We start from the raw sequence: 18,211 nt of genomic DNA on the forward strand, positions 1-18,211 counted from the left end.
TCATCAGGCTCCCAGCTCCACAGGGATTTGGCTTCTCCCTCTGACTTTCTCCCCTCTCATGCTCTCTCTCACTCTCTCTCTTTCTCAAATGGATAAATAAAATTTTTTTTAAAAATTATTTATCTTATTTTAGAGAGTATGTGTGTGAGTTGGGGGCAAGGCAGAGGGAGAGGGAGAGAATCTCCCTCACAACACAAATGTGCCCAACTGATTTTTGACAAATGTGCAAAAGCAGTACAATGAAGGGAAGGTGGTCTTAAATAAATGGTGCTGGAGCAACTGAACATTTATAAGCAAGAAATGAACTTTGACCTAACTCCCACACCTTATAAAAAAAAAAATCAAGACAAACAGAATCATGTTCTTAAGTATAAAACATAAAAACTTTTAGAAAAAACGAAACAGAACAAAAAAACATAGAGGAAAATCTTTGGGATTTATGGCCAGGCAAAGAGTTCTTAGACTTGACAAAAGCATGATTTATAGAAAGAAAAACTGCTACATTAAATATCATCAAAGGTAAAAAGTTTTGTTCTGCAACAGACCTTAAGAAGAGGATAAAAAGACTGGGAGATAGTATTTAGAAACCACATATCCTAAAAAGAACTGATATTGAGAGTACACAAAAAATTCTCAAAACTCAACACTAGAAAACTCAACATTTCAACTAGAAAATGGACAAAAGATATAAATAGGCACTTCTCCAGAGAGAATATACAGATAACAAATCAGCACAATATTAAGGACTAAAAGGTCCCTCCAAAATTTGTACGTTGAAGCCCTAATTCCCAATGTGACTATATATGGAGACGGAGTCTTTACAGAGGTAATTAAAGTTAAATGACACCATGAGGATGGGGCCCTAATCTCATAGCACTGGTAACCATGTAAGAAAATAAGGAGACACCAGAAATCTCTCTCTCCAAATGAACAGAGAAGAGGTCGTGTGAGTACACTACACAGTGTGCAGGTAGCTATCTACAAGTCAGGAAAAGGGGCACCTGGTAGCTCAGTCCTTAGGCGTTTGCCTTCGGCTCAGGTCACGATCCCAGGATCCTGGGATTAAGCCCTACATCACTGGGCTCACTAATCCTCTGGAAGCCTGCTTCTCCCTCTCCCACTCCCCCTCCTTGTGTTCCCTCTCTCGCTGTGTCTCTGTCAAATAAATAAATAAAATCTTTTTAAAAAATAATAATAAATAAATGAAAGTCAGGATAAAAGGCCTTGTCAGAAATCAAGCACTTGATCTTGGATTTTTAGCCTCCAAAACTGTGAGAAAATAAACTCCTGTTGTCAAAGCCACATAGTCTCCTTGATTTCTCTTTCTTCTGTCTTGTTGTTGGTGTAGAGAAATGCAACTGATTTCTGTGTATTGATTTTATATCCTGACACTTTACTGAATTCCTGTACAAGTTCTAGCAGTTTTGGAGTGGAGTCTTTTGGGTTTTCCACATAAAGTATCATATCATCTGCGAAGAGTGATAGTTTGACTTCTTCTTTGCTGATTTGGATGCCTTTAAATCCTTTTGTTGTCTGATTGCTAAGGCTAGGACTTCTAGTACTATGTTGAATAGCAGTGGTGATAATAGACATCCCTGCTGTGTTCCTGACCTTAGCGGAAAAGCTTTCAGTTTTTCTCCATTGAGAATGATATTTGCGGTGTTTTTCAAAGATGGTTTTGATGATATTGAGGTATGTGCCCTCTATCCCTGCACTTTGAAGAGTTTTGATCAGGAAGGGATGCTGTACTTTGTCAAATGCTTTTTCAGCATCTATTGAGAGTATCATATAGTTCTTGTTCTTTCTTTTATTAATGTGTTGTATCACATTGATTGATTTTCGGATGTTGAACCAACCTTGAAGCCCTGGAATAAATCCCACTTGGTCGTGGTGAATAATCCTTTTAATGTAATGTTGAATCCTACTGGCTAGTATTTTAGTGAGAATTTTTGCATCTGTGTTCATCAAGGATATTGGTCTGTAGTTCTCTTTTTTGATGGGATCCTTGTCTGGTTTTGGGATCAAGGTGATGCTGGCCTCATAAAATGAGTTTGGAAGTTCTCCTTCCATTTCTATTTTTGGAACAGTTTCAGGAGAATAGGAATCAAGGAGTCAATCCCATTTACAATTGCACCCAAAACTATAAGATACCTAGGAATAAACCTAACCAAAAAGGCTAAGAATCTATACTCAGAGAACTATAAAGTACTCATGAAAGAAATTGAGGAAGACACAAAGAAATGGAAAAATGTTCCGTGCTCCTGGATTGGAAGAATAAATATTGTGAAAATGTCTATGCTACCTAAAGCAATCTACATATTTAATGCAATTCCTATCAAAGTACCATCCATTTTCTTCAAAGAAATGGAACAAATAATCCTAAAATTCATATGGAACCAGAAAAGACCTCGAATAGCCAAAGGAATATTGAAAAAGAAAGCCAAAGTTGGTGGTATCAAAATTCCGGACTTCAAGCTCTATTACAAAGCTGTCATCATCAAGACAGCATGGTACTGGCACAAAAACAGACACACAGATCAATGGAACAGAATAGAGAGCCCAGAAATAGACCCTCAACTCCATGGTCAACTAATCTTCGACAAAGAAGGAAAGAACGTCCAATGGAAAAAGGACAGCCTCTTCAATAAATGGTGTTGGGAAAATTGGACAACCACATGCAGAAAAATGAAATTGGACCATTTCCTTACACCACACACAAAAATATACTCAAAATAGATGAAGGACCTCAATGTGAGAAAGGAATCCATCAAAATCCTTGAGGAGAACATAGGCAGCAACCTCTTTGACCTCAGCCGCAGCAACATCTTCCTAGGAACATCACCAAAGGAAACAGAAGCAAGGGCAAAAATGAACTATTGGGATTTCATCAAGATCAAAAGCTTTTGCACAGCAAAGGAAACAGTTAACAAAATCAAAAGACAACTGACAGAATGGGAGAAGATATTTGTAAATGACATATCAGATAAAGGGCTACTGTCCAAAACTTATAAAGAATTTAGCAAACTCAACACCCAAAGAACAAATAATCCAATCAAGAAATGGGCAGAAGACATGAACAGACATTTCTGCAAAGACGACATCCAGATGGCCATCAGACACATGAAAAAGTGCTCCATATCACTCGGCATCAGGGAAATACATATTAAAACCACAATGAGATATCACCTCACACCAGTCAGAATGGCTAAAATTAACAAGTCAGGAAATGACAGATGCTGGTGAGGATGCGGAGAAAGGGGAACCCTCCTACACTGTTGGTGGGAATGCAAGCTGGTGCAACCACTCTGGAAAACAGCATGGAGGTTCCTCAAAATATTGAAAATAGAACTACCCTATGACCCAGCAATTGCACTACTGGGTATTTACCCTAAAGATACAAATGTAGTGATCCAAAGGGGCATGTGCACCCGAATGTTTATAGCAGCAATGTCTACAATAGCCAAACTATGGAAAGAACCTAGATGTCCATCAACAGACGAATTGATAAAGAAGATGTGGTATATAAACACAATGGAATACTATGCAGCCATCAAAAGAAACGAAATCTTGCCATTTGCGACGATGTGGATGGAACTAGAGGGTATCATGCTTAGCGAAATAAGTCAAGTGGAGAAAGACAACTATCATATGATCTCCCTGATACAAGAAGTGGAGATGCAACATGGGGGGTTAAGAGGATAGGAGAAGAATAAATGAAACAAGATTGAATTGGGAGGGTTACAAACCATAAGTGACTCTTAATCTCACAAAACAAACTGAGGGTTACTGGGGGGAGGGGGTTGAGGAGAAGGGGGGTGGGGTTATGGACATTGGGGAGGGTATGTGCTATGGTGAGTGCTGTGAAGTGTGTACACCTGGCGATTCACAGACCTGTGCCCATGGGGATAAAATATATTGTATGTTTATAAAAAATAAAAATTTAAAAACAAAGCCACACAGTATGTAGTATTTTATTATGGCAGCCCTGGCAAGCTGATACACATATGATGTTTAATATCACGAGCCATTAAGGAAATGCAAATTAAAACCATGATGAGGTCCCACTACACACCACTCAGAATAGCTAAAACAAAAAATAGTTGCTGGTGAATGTGGAAAAACTGGATGACTCATATAATCCTGGTGAAAATAAAATGGTACAACCACACTGGAACACTATTTGGAAGTTTCTTATAAAGCCAAACATGCAAAAAAATAAATACCAAATAAATAAATAATAAAACTAAACATGCAATTATACTCTGAACTATAAGCCAGCAACTATACTCTGAACATTTATCTCAGAGAAACAAAACTCATGTTCACACAAAAATCTGTATATAAATATTCACTGCAGCTTCTTTTGTAACAAGGAAAAGCTGAAAATAACCAACATGTCCTTCAGTGAATGCTTGTAAATAAACAATTAAACAAAATGTGGTACATCAATACAATGTAATACTACTCAGCAATAAAAAGGAAGGAACTAGTAATATACACAACTTGGATGCATCTCCAAAGAATTATGCTGAGTGAAAAGACTATCCCAAAACACTCATATTCTATGATTCCATCTATATGACTTTCTTGAAAGGCCAAAATTATAGATATGGTGGCTGCCAAAGGTCATGAACAGAGAAGGGAAAGGGTAATTGTGGCTACAAAGAGCAACATGAGGAATCCTGTGGTAATGAAACTGTCCTGCATCTTGACTATATTGGTCAATATCTTCATTGTGATATTATACTATAGTTTTACAAGCTTTTACCAACTGGAGGAAACTGAGTAAATAGTACACAGGATCTCCATTATTTCTTATACTGCATGTGAATCTATCATTACCTCAAAATTAAAGTTTAATGTAATAAATTCATTCAATTCTAAATACAAATATTTCTGACCAATAGTCTGCCATTATGGTTCTTGAATTCTCTGAAATACTCAGCTGTGATCAGTATGCTACTCCATGATGACTAAAGGTAAAACATGCTAGTTGAAATTCTGATCAGTTGGTGAGAACCATAAGCTTAAACTAATAGTTTTGATAAACTTAAAATCAATAGAATATCCTAGTAGTGATAATAATGATATACTTAGCTATACAGTATCAATCTGTCTGCAAACACAGAATCTCCTTGTGGCTATTCCTTTCCAGAGGAACTCTGAAGTAGACCTCCCAGAGGAGCTCCAAAAGATATTTCTGCCACAATGTCACATTGGCAGCTCAGTAATAGACGATGACAGACACCAAAGGAATTGATACAGAAGTAATAGCATTAATGTATTATAAGCAGAAAGTCAAGGTTAGAAAATGTTACTTGAAACCTATACTTTTTTTTTAAGTATTAGAGACTCATAATTTTCTGCTTATTTCCTTTGTCTGCTATGTCTTGTTCTTCCTCTTGGTGTGTCTATACTTTGATTGGTTTCATGAGACTTAATGAGTCCAGTTGTAAACATTTATAGAACATGAAAAGAATAGAAATTTTTAAAGTAATTAGTCACATTTTCAAATGCCAGCTTAAGATCTCTGGTTTCCAGTCAGGAATGTAAGGAGCTTAGAAGTCAATAGGCTACCCTAACAATAAGTAAAAAGATGAACAAAGTGAAAATGAACAGCTCTTGCTAGATTTGTCAGAGAAGTGAGGGCCTAAAGCAGACCACTGCCCCCCAAAACTGGAGACGAGGGTAGATACAAAGAAGTACAACTTTTCAGAGCAGAAAACCAGAGAAACCTCCATGGGAACCAATGTGAGGAAACAAAAACCTGAATTGTAACTTGCAAATGACTAGAAACTCACTGTGGACAAGTCTGAGAGATAAGAACTCTAGAAGAACACCATGTTTTTGTGCGTTTTACATCCAGGAGCCCTATCAGGTCCTCAAACTAAAGATGAGAGAAAAATCCACGTGTGCCTCTTACAAACAGTAGGGAAAAGTAAATATGTTGAAAAATACCAGAGCTTTGTATTCTGTTTAACAAGGCCTTCTCTCAGGAGAAACTATCTTATCAGAGTTTAACCTGCTGGGGTTTTATCAGAGCTCAACTAACCTGGCAAAGGGAAATACCCAGATCCATTCTAGCCATCCTGACCCACATAAGGGTGAGAGTGAGGCAGGGTAAGGCTCTGACAACTAAGGAACATCTGTGAACTTCACAATGCAGAGGCATAGGCTTACAAGACTGAGGTCCAGTCACAGGACCATTGAACACCTCTCCTCATCTCCCACCCACCACATTGCCACTGCATTACTAAAGATCTATTTAGAGCAATTCCTTTTACAAGTACATTGTATCCACCTTTCAAAAAATTGCAAGGCATTATTAAAAAGAAAAAAGAAAAAGTTTGATGAGACTGAACAAGCATCAGAACCAGAGGCAGATATGGCAAGAATGTCAGAATTATCACACTAGGAATTTTTTTTTTTTTAAGACTTTATTTGACAGAGAGAAAGAGAGCATGTGCACAAGCAGGCAGAGCGGCAGGCAGAAGCAGGTTTCCAGCTGAGCAGAGAGCCCAACATGGGGCTCAACCCCAAGACCCTGAGATCATGACCTAAGCTGAAGGCAGACACTTAACTAACTGAGCCACCCAAGATGCCCTGAGACTAGGAATTTTTTTAAAACTATAATTACTATGAAAAGAGTTTTAATGGAAAAAGTAAACAACACACAAGACACATGGATAAGTAAGCAGAGAGATGAAACTTCCAAGAAAGAATCAAAAAGAAATGTTAGAGATCAAAAACATTGTAACAAAATGAACAATGCTTTCAATGGGCTTAATAGTAGACTAGACATTATTTAAGAAAAAATCTCTGAGCTTGAACATATGATAATAGATCAGAAAAGCTTCTAAAACTGAAAAGCAAAGTTAAATAAAAGAATATTCAAGAACTTTGGGACAACTATAAAAGGTATAACATATTTATAACAAGAATAAAAGAAAAAGAAATAAAGGAAAAGAAGAATTGTTTGAAATGATGACTGAGAATTCTTTCCAAATTAATGTCAGATACAATACCACAGATCCAAGAACCCGAGAGTATACCAAGCAGGATAAATGCTACCCCCCCAAAAAGGTATATCATCTCTAAACTATAGAAAATCATGACTAAAGAAAAAAGACTTGATAGAAGCCAGAGGATAAAAACACCTTACCTGTGTCACCTGGGTGGTTCAGTAGGTTAAGTGTCTGCCTTCAGCTCAGGTCATGATCCCAGGGTGCTGGGATGGAGCCCTGCAATGGGCTCCTTACTCAGTAGGGAACCTGCTTCTCCCTCTTTCTCTGCCTATTTTTCCCCCTGCTTGTGCTCTTTCTTTCTGTCAAATAAATAATTAAAAACAAACAAACAAACAAACACCAGAAACGACAAAATGAAACAAAACAAAACAAAAAAAAACCAAAAAACCCACCTTACCTATACAGGAACAAAGATAAGTCTTCTATACAACTTCTCCTCAGAAATCACACAAGCAAAAAAAAAGAAAAAAAGAGTGGAATGAAATACTTGCAGTTTGAAAGAAAAAAAATTAACATAAAACTCTGTACTCTGTAAAATTATCCTTTCAAGGTGAAAAAGAAATAAGACTTTCTCAGAGAAACAAAACTTGAGGGTATTTGCCTGCCAGTCAACATGCTTTGCAAGAAATGTTAAAACACATTCTTCAGAAAAAAGTAAAAGAACACAGAACAGAAACTCAGGTCAACATAAAGCAAAAGCATCAGAGAGGGACTAAGTGAATGTAAATTAAAAACTTTTCCTTATTTTTAATCTAATAAGCAACAATTCATTCAAACTAATAATTGAGCAATAATGTATTTGATTATGTGTGCTTTTAAAAATATATATAGATATTTATGTATGCCTAATTAAAAGTGAATTGAGGGTTCCTGGGTGGCTCAGTTGGTTACGTGTCTGCTTTCAGCTCAGGTCATGATCACAGGGTCTTGGGATCCAGCCCTGCATCAGGTTCCCTGCTCAGCAGGGAGTCTGCTCCTCCCCTCCTTCTGCCTCCCTCTGCCCCTACCCTGGCTCGTGCTTACTCTCTCTCTTGTTCTTTCTCTCTCTCTTGCTCTCTCTCTCTCAAATAAATAAAATCTTAAAAAAAAAAAAAAGTAAAATGAATGATAGCAATGGTATAAGAAATAGGAGGAAGGAATCACAAATATTTCATTATTATAAGGTACTTATACTACCCATGAAGCAGTATAGTGTTATCTGAAAGCAGACTTGAAAATATATATATATAGTAAATTCTAGGGCAACTAAAAAAAGTTTTTAAAAAAAACCCAGATATTCTAAGAGAAAATGGAATGATATAATATGTTCAAATCCATAAAAGGTAGAAAAGTGTGGAAGACAAAAATAAGAACAAAGAACAAGAGTAATAAAAATGGTAGATCTAGACCTAACTATATCAGTCATTACTTTGAATGTCAATGGTCGAAATCCATTCATTAAAAGACAGATTGTCAGAGCGTATCAAAAAACAAAACCCAAATATTCTTGTCTGCAAGAAACCCATTTTAAATATAAAGACCCAATAGATTAAATATAAAGCAGTGGAGAAAGACATACCATGCTAGCACTAATCAAAAGAAAGTGAGAATGTACGTATTGGTTTCAGACAGAAAAGACTTCAGAGCAAAGTAGTTACTAGAGTTAAAAAGAGGTATAACAATGATAAAGGGGTCAAAACCTCAAGAAAACACAATAATCCTTAACAAGAGAGTCTAACAACAGATTATCAAAATATGAGGCAAAGCTTATAGAATTAGAAGAATAGATAAATCCATAATTATAGTTGAAGACTTTATAAAAAATGGACAGATCCAGCACATTAAAAATCAATAAGAACATAGTTGAACACAACAGCATGATCAACCAACTGATATAATTGACATTTATGGACTACCTCATCCAAAAACAGAATATACATTTTTTTCACACTCACATGGAACATTCACCAAGACAGACCATATTCTGGGCCATAAAACACATCTTAACAAATTTAAAAGAATAAAAATCATATGGTGTCTGTGCTCAGACCAAAAGGAAATTAAACTAGAAATCAAACAGAAGAGCTGGGAAATCCCAAAATACTTGGAGATGAAAAAATAACATATGGGTCACAGAAGAACTCAGAAGAGAAGCTTAAAAATACTTTAAGTGAAAATGAAAGTACAACTTACTGAAATTTGTAGTATGCAAATCTATATGATCACCTGTGTAGAAAATATGAAAGAATCAACCAAAAAACTCCCAGAACTAGTAAGTGATTATAGCAAGGTTGCTAGATACAAGGTGAACTTTCGAGAGTCAATTTCTTATATACTACAAACACATGGAATTTGAAATTAAAAACAGATTACCATTTACATTAGTACCCCCCCAATGAAATACTTGGGCACAACCCTAAGAAACTCTAACAAAATATGTACAAGATCTAAATAAGAAAATAAAATGTAGATAATCCAGCTTAGAAATGGGCAGAAGTCATAAATAGACATTTTTCCAAAGAACAACAGATGGCCAACAAACACATGAAAAGACACTCAACATCACTCATCATCAGGGAAATATAAATCAAAACCATGATGAGATACCACCTTATACCTGTCACAATGGTTAAATTAACAACACAGGAAACAACAGATGTTGGGGAGGATGCCAAGAAAGGGGAACCCCCTTATGCTGTTGGTGAGAATGCAAACTGGTGCAGCCACTTTGGAAAATAGCATGGAAGTTCCTCAAAAAGTTAAAAATAGAACTACTCTACGACCCAGCAACAGCACTACTAGGTATTTACCCAAAGGATACAAAAAAAACCAACCACCCCAGATTCAAAGGGGTACATGCACCCCAATGTTTATAGCAGCATTATCAATAATAGCTAAACTATGGAGAGAGCCCAAGTCCCATCAGCTGATGAATAGAGAAAGATAATGAGGAATATATATATATCTATATCTATCTATCTATATATCTATATATCTATATGAAATCATTTGTGGAATTTAAGGAACAAAACATAAAGGAAGTGGGGGGAAAGAGAGAGAGGGAAACAAACCATGATTCTTAACAATAAAGAACAAACTGAGGGTCAATGGTGAGAGGTGGGTGAGGGATGGGCTAAATAGAGAATGGGTATTAAGGAGAGCACTTGCTGTGATGAATATTGGGTGTTATATGTAAGTGATGAATCACTAAATTCTAAATATTACACTATATGTAAACTAACTAGAATTTAAATAAAAATTTGAAAGAAAGAAAAAAGAAAACAAAGATTAACTAAATAAATTAAGAGATATTCCACGTTTTGGACAGGAAGACTCAATATATAAAGATATCAATTTTTCCCAACTTGATGTACAGATGTACAGATGTACAGATTTAATTCAATATCAATTAAAATTCCACAAGTTATTTTGTGAATTTATTTATATGAAAAAACGGATTCTGAAGTTTACATGGAGAGACAAAAAACCTAGAACAGACAATTCAATATTGTAGGAGAAAAAAAAAATTTGGACTGACACTACCTGGCTTCAAATTTACTATAAGCTACAATAATTAAAATAATGTAGTACTGGTAAAAGAACAAAGATATTAATAGAACAGAGAGTCCAGAAACAGATCTACATAAATATAGTCAACTGCTCTTTGACACAGGAGCAAAGGCAAACACAATGGAGAAAAGAGGGTCTCTTTAACATACAGTGCTGAAAGTAACTAGAAGACATCCACATGCAGAAAAACAAACGAACCAAAAAAAACCAGACCTTACCACCTTCACAAAAATTAACTCAAATGTATCATAGGCCTAAATATAAAATACAAAACTAGAAAACTAGAAAATGACAGGAGAAAAGTTTGACTACCTTGGTTATGGTGATAACTTTTTTAGATACAACACCAAAGGCAAGTTTCATGAAATAAACAATAAGATGGACTTCATTAAATTTAAATATCTGCTCTGCTAAAGAGAATGTCAAGAGAATTAGAAGACAAAGCCACAGACTTGGAGAAAATACTTGCAAAAAACATATCCAGGGGCACCTGGGTGGCTCAGTGGGTTAAGCCTCTGCCTTTGGCTCAGGTCATGATCTCAGGGTCCTAGGATCAAGCCCCGCATCAGGCTCTCTGCTCAGCAGGGAGCCTGATTCCTGCTCCCTCTCTCTGCATGCCTCTCTGCCTACTTGTGATCTGTCAACAAATAAAATTTTTTAAAAAGTTAACTAAAACATCAATGCTATAATATTTTTAAACATATGTTGGTTTTTCAACTTGGCTAAATCTAGGTTATTGTTAATCAGGTAAGTTTCTGTTGTTCATAACCAAGAGAACTTGACACAGAACCCTGATCAGAATTTGGCATGGAACAGTAAACAAACAAATAAATAATCAATGCAGAAAAAACACAATGAACGAAAAGATAAGCAGCCATGAGAAAATACTAGCAACATATATAAACAAAGTAAGATATCCATGTTATATTAAAAACTCCTATAGATAAAATTAAACAACCTAATAGAAATTTGGACAATAGATATGAACAAATGATTAATAGAGGAAGAAATATAAATGTCTAATAAACATGTAAAAAAATGTGCAACATCATTAGCAATAAAGAAACACAAATTAACACCAAAGAAGTAACTTTTTTGACTCAAGAAAAAAGCAAAAATTTGATGGGATGCCTGGGTGGCTCAGTCAGTGAAGCATTCAACTCTTGATTTTGGCTCGGGCCATGATCTCAGGGTCATGAGATCAAGCCCTGCATCAGGCTCCACAATAGGCATGGAGCCTGCATGGGATTTTCTCTCTTCCTCTACATCTGCCCCTCTCTCCCCTTAGAAAAAAAAGTAAAAATCTGAAAAACTCTAATATTAACAACAAGTAAGAAAATGGCCACTTTATAAACAATAGGCCAAATAAAAATTAACACTATCTTCTCAAAGGACAATTTGGTATAACATTTTTTAGAATTTTAAATTGACTTTTCCTTTCTTTCAGCAACTTCATGTCTAGGAATTTATCCCACAGAAAATATACATACACAAGAACATAAATATAGGTACTGTCTGTAATAAGGATTGGAAATAATCTAAATGTTAGAAAGAAAAAGTTAAGTAAATTATAGCATATTCTTAGTAGGAAAATGTAACAGATAAAAAGATAAATCTATATATATTAACACGGAACAATTTTCAATATATATAAATTAAGTGGCAAACGTCACAGAATGATATATTTAATATATTGCTTATATTAAAAACTGGCCTATTAAAAGATAAAGGTTTTTAAATTATATGTCTTATATAATATATTAGCTATCTTAAAGAAATATATCTATAATGAGGGTAAAGGCACAACAATGGACCTAGAAAGATATACACCAAGCCATTAAAAGCAATTTTACCTCCAGTAAGAAGAAATCAGAATAAAAAGGGAACTCCTTTCCTTTTCTTCTATATACTTCTTTTATTTTGTGTATTTATATATGACTTATATAATGTAACATGTTATTAAAGAAAGTAAAATGTAAATACAGCAAGCAAAAGAATTTCTGCTCTGACAGGCAAAAACCCTCCAACTCTAAAATTTTAAACTGAATATTCAAACTTTATTTTTCTACCCAAATATTACAAAATACTTTATTATTCAGATTTGATATTCAAGAAACTGTAACAAAATTTTCTTAGTAATAGTCTAAGAACTATCAGACTCAATGGAGATTAAATGTAATTATAAAAATTTATAATTAAAGTTCTTAATCCTAGGAGATCTAACAAAGTTCCTACTTTTACAAAGACATGATACTCATTACCTTCGTTAATTCAAGATTTACTAACATCAACTGTTGATATTTTAAATAGAGAAATATTCACTTATAAAAAAGGAAAAGCCATAAAATACCAGCAAAACCCTTTTACCGAAGTGTTTGTATAAAACCACTGAGGTGTCTTCAAGCAGACTAAATTGCTGATTAGATTCAACAGCATCAGGAACCCATTCCTCAATTTTATTCAAATTTCAGTGATTTAGAATCATGTACCAATATTAATGTTTTGGCATCCTTTTCAAAACATGAAAACTTTATTCTACAAATCTAAATGTCTCAGGCCATTTAAAAACAGTATCAAGTATCAAAAACTACCAAAATTCACCTGGTTTTTGCTAGACAAATCTTCCTAATGATAAAATTAGGATATACATCTGGGGAAAATTAAAACTTAACCCATCTCACCATATAATTACTGAATTAACTGCTTTCTAATTATTTAAATACATGTCTTAAAGAAATGCTCAAACTATAGTAATTATATTTAATAATTATTAATAATAAAATGAACTCAAATATATTAAATTGTAACATAACTGATACAGAGAAATTTTAGAAAAACATTCAAAGTCTATTTCTTTCCTGTACTTTTCTTTCAAACTAAATAAATGACAGAAAAGAATAATAGACTCTAACCTTTCTGTTTTGGATTCATTGTCAATTTTGTACTGTTCAAAATCTTGACTAAGAGACTGTAGCTTTTCTTGAAGTCTCTTTTCACGGTCTACACTTCCTTGATAAAATTTCATCTCTTTTTCCATCGCCTTCACTTTTTCTTCCATAGCCTTAAACTCGTGAAGGATCAGATAGCTGACTCCACAGTACTTACAAACTTTTTCTTCAGGAGACATCTAGAAAACAGACAGACATACATACATTGAGAGGATATTTTTTAAATTCTGAAAAGCAAAGTTCCACTGAAGATATCATTGCAACTATGCTGGTCAGCTGAAGTAAATGTACACTGGACTATGCCATGGAGTAATAATTATGACATTGCCTACATCTGGGTAAAATTTTAAAAACTGGCATGATACCGACTCTGACACAAAATCTTGGAATTAGAAAAGGGTCTTTCAGAGTGATTATTTCTCCACAGTATCTCTAAGAAAGATTTACCCTTGGAATATTTTCCATAAAATAAAACTAAAAATGATGAAAACATCTTTAAAATTTTTGTTTTAAGATGAGTTTTCCATGAAGTGGAAAGAAATCACTGGCCTTTTACTGCCAGCTTCACTGTGAACCTGGAGATGCTTCTTGGCTTTTTTCAGATCTTATTTTTCCTCATTTATAAAATTCTGGCATTGGACCAAATGAACTCTTAAGTTCCTGTTCAGTTTTAACATTTTATGATTTTTACAGAATTTAACAAAATTTATGCCAGAATTCTGTCATAAAACCACAAATAGCAAAAATATTTTGAACCCAACCTCTTCTCTCTCTGTTCTTTTCCCTTCACATAGGCACGGTAGATATCTGTGGTAGATTTTCTAGATAGGGAAATGGTGACCACTGAAGTTGAATAACCAGTTGATATATGGAGACCTAGGTTAAACCCAAGTCTATCTAAATCCAGCACCTACACCTGTAACCATTTATGTTATATTTATCTGCCATGTGACGGTCAGCTAAATCCTCTTCCTTCCATCAAATAAAATGTTCATACATCTCTAGTCAACACAAGAGCAGTGAAAAATGGAATTTTAAGCAAAGTCGAGAGAGAGGTACTTCTTTTTTCTGTCTCAAATATATAAATATTCTTCAAGCAGACTACTCTACTTGTCCTGCTATTCACAAAGAATGAGAGACAGCTTCATTAAATATTTGCTCCAAGGCACTAAAATGAAAGCAACACTTGAAGGGTTACTTTTAATGCAACCTCCCTTAAGATTGTAGAAACTTCTCCCTCTCCACTCTTTCTGCTTGTGTTCCCTCTCTTGCTGGGTCTCTGTCAAATAAATGAATAAAATCTTTTTTTTTTAATTGGTTTTTTTTTTTTTAAAGTGGGGGGTGCCTGGGTGGCTCAGTCATTAAGCATCTGCCTTCAGCTCAGGTCATGATCCCAGAGTCCTGGGATTAAGTCCTGCACGTGGGTCTCTCTGCTCAGTGGAAAGTCTGCTTCTCCCTCTCCCACTCACCCTGCTTGTGTTCTCTCTCTCGCTGTGTCTCTCTGTGTCAAATAAATAAATAAAATCTTTTTTAAAATTTTCTTTTAAAGATTGTAGAAACTGCTCCCATAACTAGGAATGACACTACCTCATCTGTCTATCAGTATAATTACACATGAGTCAGATGAAACAAACTAGTAACAAATTCTTTCACAGTAGCATTTTGTTCATCTAAAGTTCAATAATAAAAATTTCAAATTAAAAAACACAATACTGTGGGATACAGATGAATGACTATATCAATCATCTAACTGCCAGCAATACCAAATTTACAGATTTGTAAAATAACAAGTTTGGAAGAAATCATAGAGATAACTTGGTTCAAGCTCTGGATGGGTTCCTAAAGTCTATCCCAATCTAGTAAGTCATTATCCTGACTCTATTTCAACATCCCAAATGATATAAGCAGCCTGTCTATCTTCTGATGGCTTTGTCTATCAGGAAATTCCTTCTCATGCTGACCCCAGATCTGCCTCCCTGGAACATCCACTGGCCCTAGACCTCCTAGAAACCATGTGGAACAACACAGAGCTCTTTCTAATACTTAAAAGCAGCTTTCAGGAACACTCCATATCTTCTCTTCTCTAGGTCAACACTTCCACTTCCCTCAGCTGTTTCCCATATGACATGTTTTTGAATTTCTCCCTTATTTTAAATAATTTCCTCTGAACTTGTTCCAGTGTTCTATATATGTCTCAAAGTATGGTGCCCAGAATTTAATATTCCAGTGTGGTTGGTCTTACTAAAACAGAGTAAGAGAGGGCTCAAACCTCCCTCATTCTAATATCTCATAAGTAATATCAACGGAAGTATTTTCTACTGCAACCTTAGATCACAACTGTCTTCTGTATTTTCAGCAATTATATGTTAATATGATATACTACAACAGGGTTTTGTGTTAAATAAAGGCCCTATTTTTAAAAAGTACTTAGTACAAAATTATCTTTCATTGTATTAAATATATTAATCTATTCCTTCCCGCCCATGTCTACTTTTTTAGAGCATCCACCTTCTACAGTAGTGGCTGCTCTATTTGGTAAAATGACTAAAACTCTGTCTACCCATCCTCCCTAGCCATGGCTGATTGGAGGATGGGGATTAGATATTAGACCAAGAAGAACCAAGCCCTAAGCTGGTATGAGCCAACCAAACTTCTCAGTGTTGAAGACCCAGGTATTTGGGACACCTTTAGGCAGTCTTAATGGAGAAGGATCATATGCAAAGTACAGAGTTAGCCACATTACTGGAATGAGGGAGAAAAATGAGAAGACACACAGAGACAAGATAAGACAAAGATAATCTGGATCCAGAGTAAGAGAGGAGAAAAAGAACCAATGCCCTGAGAATTCCTCACCTCAGTTCCTCTTGAGACCTGGCTGCCCTACTTGCCTTTAGGGGTCCATGCCCAATCTTCCTGCATTACTCCCCTACCCCCTTAAAGTACCTATTTCTTATAACCAAAAAAACTTCATTCTATTATGTGAGTAATAGGTTTTCATATAGAAATGCAGAATAATAAATATAATTATAAATGTAAATAAATAACATATATACTTATACATAAATATCTTAGACACACATATATTTTGAAAATAGGTGTATCTTAGACTCAGCCTTTATTTACGGACTTTGGTATCCAGGAAATTTTAAACTATGTGTCTTTTTCAAAACTAATCCTTATAAGTTGCTTTATTCATCCAATTCATTGATTAAAAATGTTGACTAATTAAAAATTTGACTATGACAAAATCAAGGAAAGAACTCCACAGCATGTCAGCACATTTGAAGAGCTGAAGGTACACTTTTCAGCTGGTTACTAAACTACCCAATTATCTTTATACTGATTCATATCATCCTCAGGAATATTATGACAAACTTTGTCAAATGTCTTCATAAGGCCCATATTTTCTATGGCTACCACAGTTCCTAGATCTAGTAAGTGAAAACAAAATGGGGGCGCCTGGGTGGCTTAGTGGGTTAAACCGCTGCCTTCGGCTCAGGTCATGATCTCAGGGTCCTGGGATCGAGTTCCGCATCAGGCTCCCTGCTGAGCAGGGAGCCCGCTTCCTCCTCTCTCTCTCTCTGCCTGCCTGTCTGCCTACATGTGATCTCTCTCTTTCAAATAAATAAATAAAATCTTAAAAAAAAAAAAGAAAACAAAATGGAATGGCAGAACCTACATGCCACTTCCCTTAATGAACATAAAATTGGCTCAAGAGTTATTGCTTTCTCTAGTATATCCTCACAAATCACCTTTTATTTTTTAAGATTTTATTTATTTATTTAAAAGAGTGAGAGCTCACATACCTGTGCATGAGCTGGAGGAGGGGCAGAAGGAGAGGGAGAAGCAGACTCCCCACTCAGCAGAGAGCCTGATGCCAGGCTGGATCCCAGGGCCCTCAAACCATGACCTGAGCTGAACACAGACACTTACCTAACTGAGCTACCCAGGTACCCCCCCATCACTGTCTAATAAATAAATTCTAGTATATTGTCTGGGATTGAAATTGAGTTCACTGGTTGTGATTTATGGTTATTTTACACATGGGATGGCATGTGTACGTTATCCTCTTACTCTCTCCATGTTCTCAAAGATCACCAAGAGTAGTTCCACAATCCCATGTAAAGGCACTAACAGTTCCTGTAAATATAATTTATCTAGGTCAAGAGACCTGAACTAATTCAGAGCAGATGGGTATTTTCTTATAATTCCTTTGCTCATTGTGAGTTTTGGTTCCTTCTCATCAATTTGAAAATTATATTTCTTACTTGGAGGCACTTTGATTCTTAACCTTATGCCCATTAATCATGGTTCTTGCCCATATTCTGGCAAAATGCCTTATCCTCATCCCAAAGAAGACTCTTGCTGGCTGGAGCTTATTTGCAGCCTGATGTACAAAACAGAAAGAGTATACATTTCACAGTTACAAAAGCTATTAGGATGCTATTCTACCACAGCCATAAAGGTGGGGTGGAGGGAGCTGAAATATATGAAGTAATACATTTTATAGAACAGGTCTTCTAGAAGTTCAACAAAGAGAGCCCAAACATGACATTAAGATCTAGGAAACAAGACAATCAAATTATAAAATAATAAGTCCATAAGAAGAGTCTCCAGATTTGGCCTAGTACAATCTGAATCACTGATCGATCTATGTTAAATAAGTATATTGAACAAAAGTTTTCAGTG

At 35.4% G+C, this 18,211-nt stretch overlaps 1 protein-coding gene across 1 annotated transcript in view; it reads right to left on the reverse strand.

Moving 5' to 3' along the window:
* LEKR1 (leucine, glutamate and lysine rich 1) overlaps positions 1-18,211 on the reverse strand; it is a 186,642-nt gene that overhangs the window by 157,238 nt on the left and 11,193 nt on the right. Inside the window, exon 3 of the mRNA XM_059391702.1 lies at positions 13,487-13,701. Within this exon, the coding sequence (XP_059247685.1) occupies positions 13,487-13,701 (215 nt within the window). The remainder of the gene's footprint in view (positions 1-13,486; positions 13,702-18,211) is intronic.

Source organism: Mustela nigripes, chromosome 2, assembly GCF_022355385.1.
Source record: "Mustela nigripes isolate SB6536 chromosome 2, MUSNIG.SB6536, whole genome shotgun sequence".
Lineage (NCBI taxonomy): Eukaryota > Metazoa > Chordata > Mammalia > Carnivora > Mustelidae > Mustela > Mustela nigripes.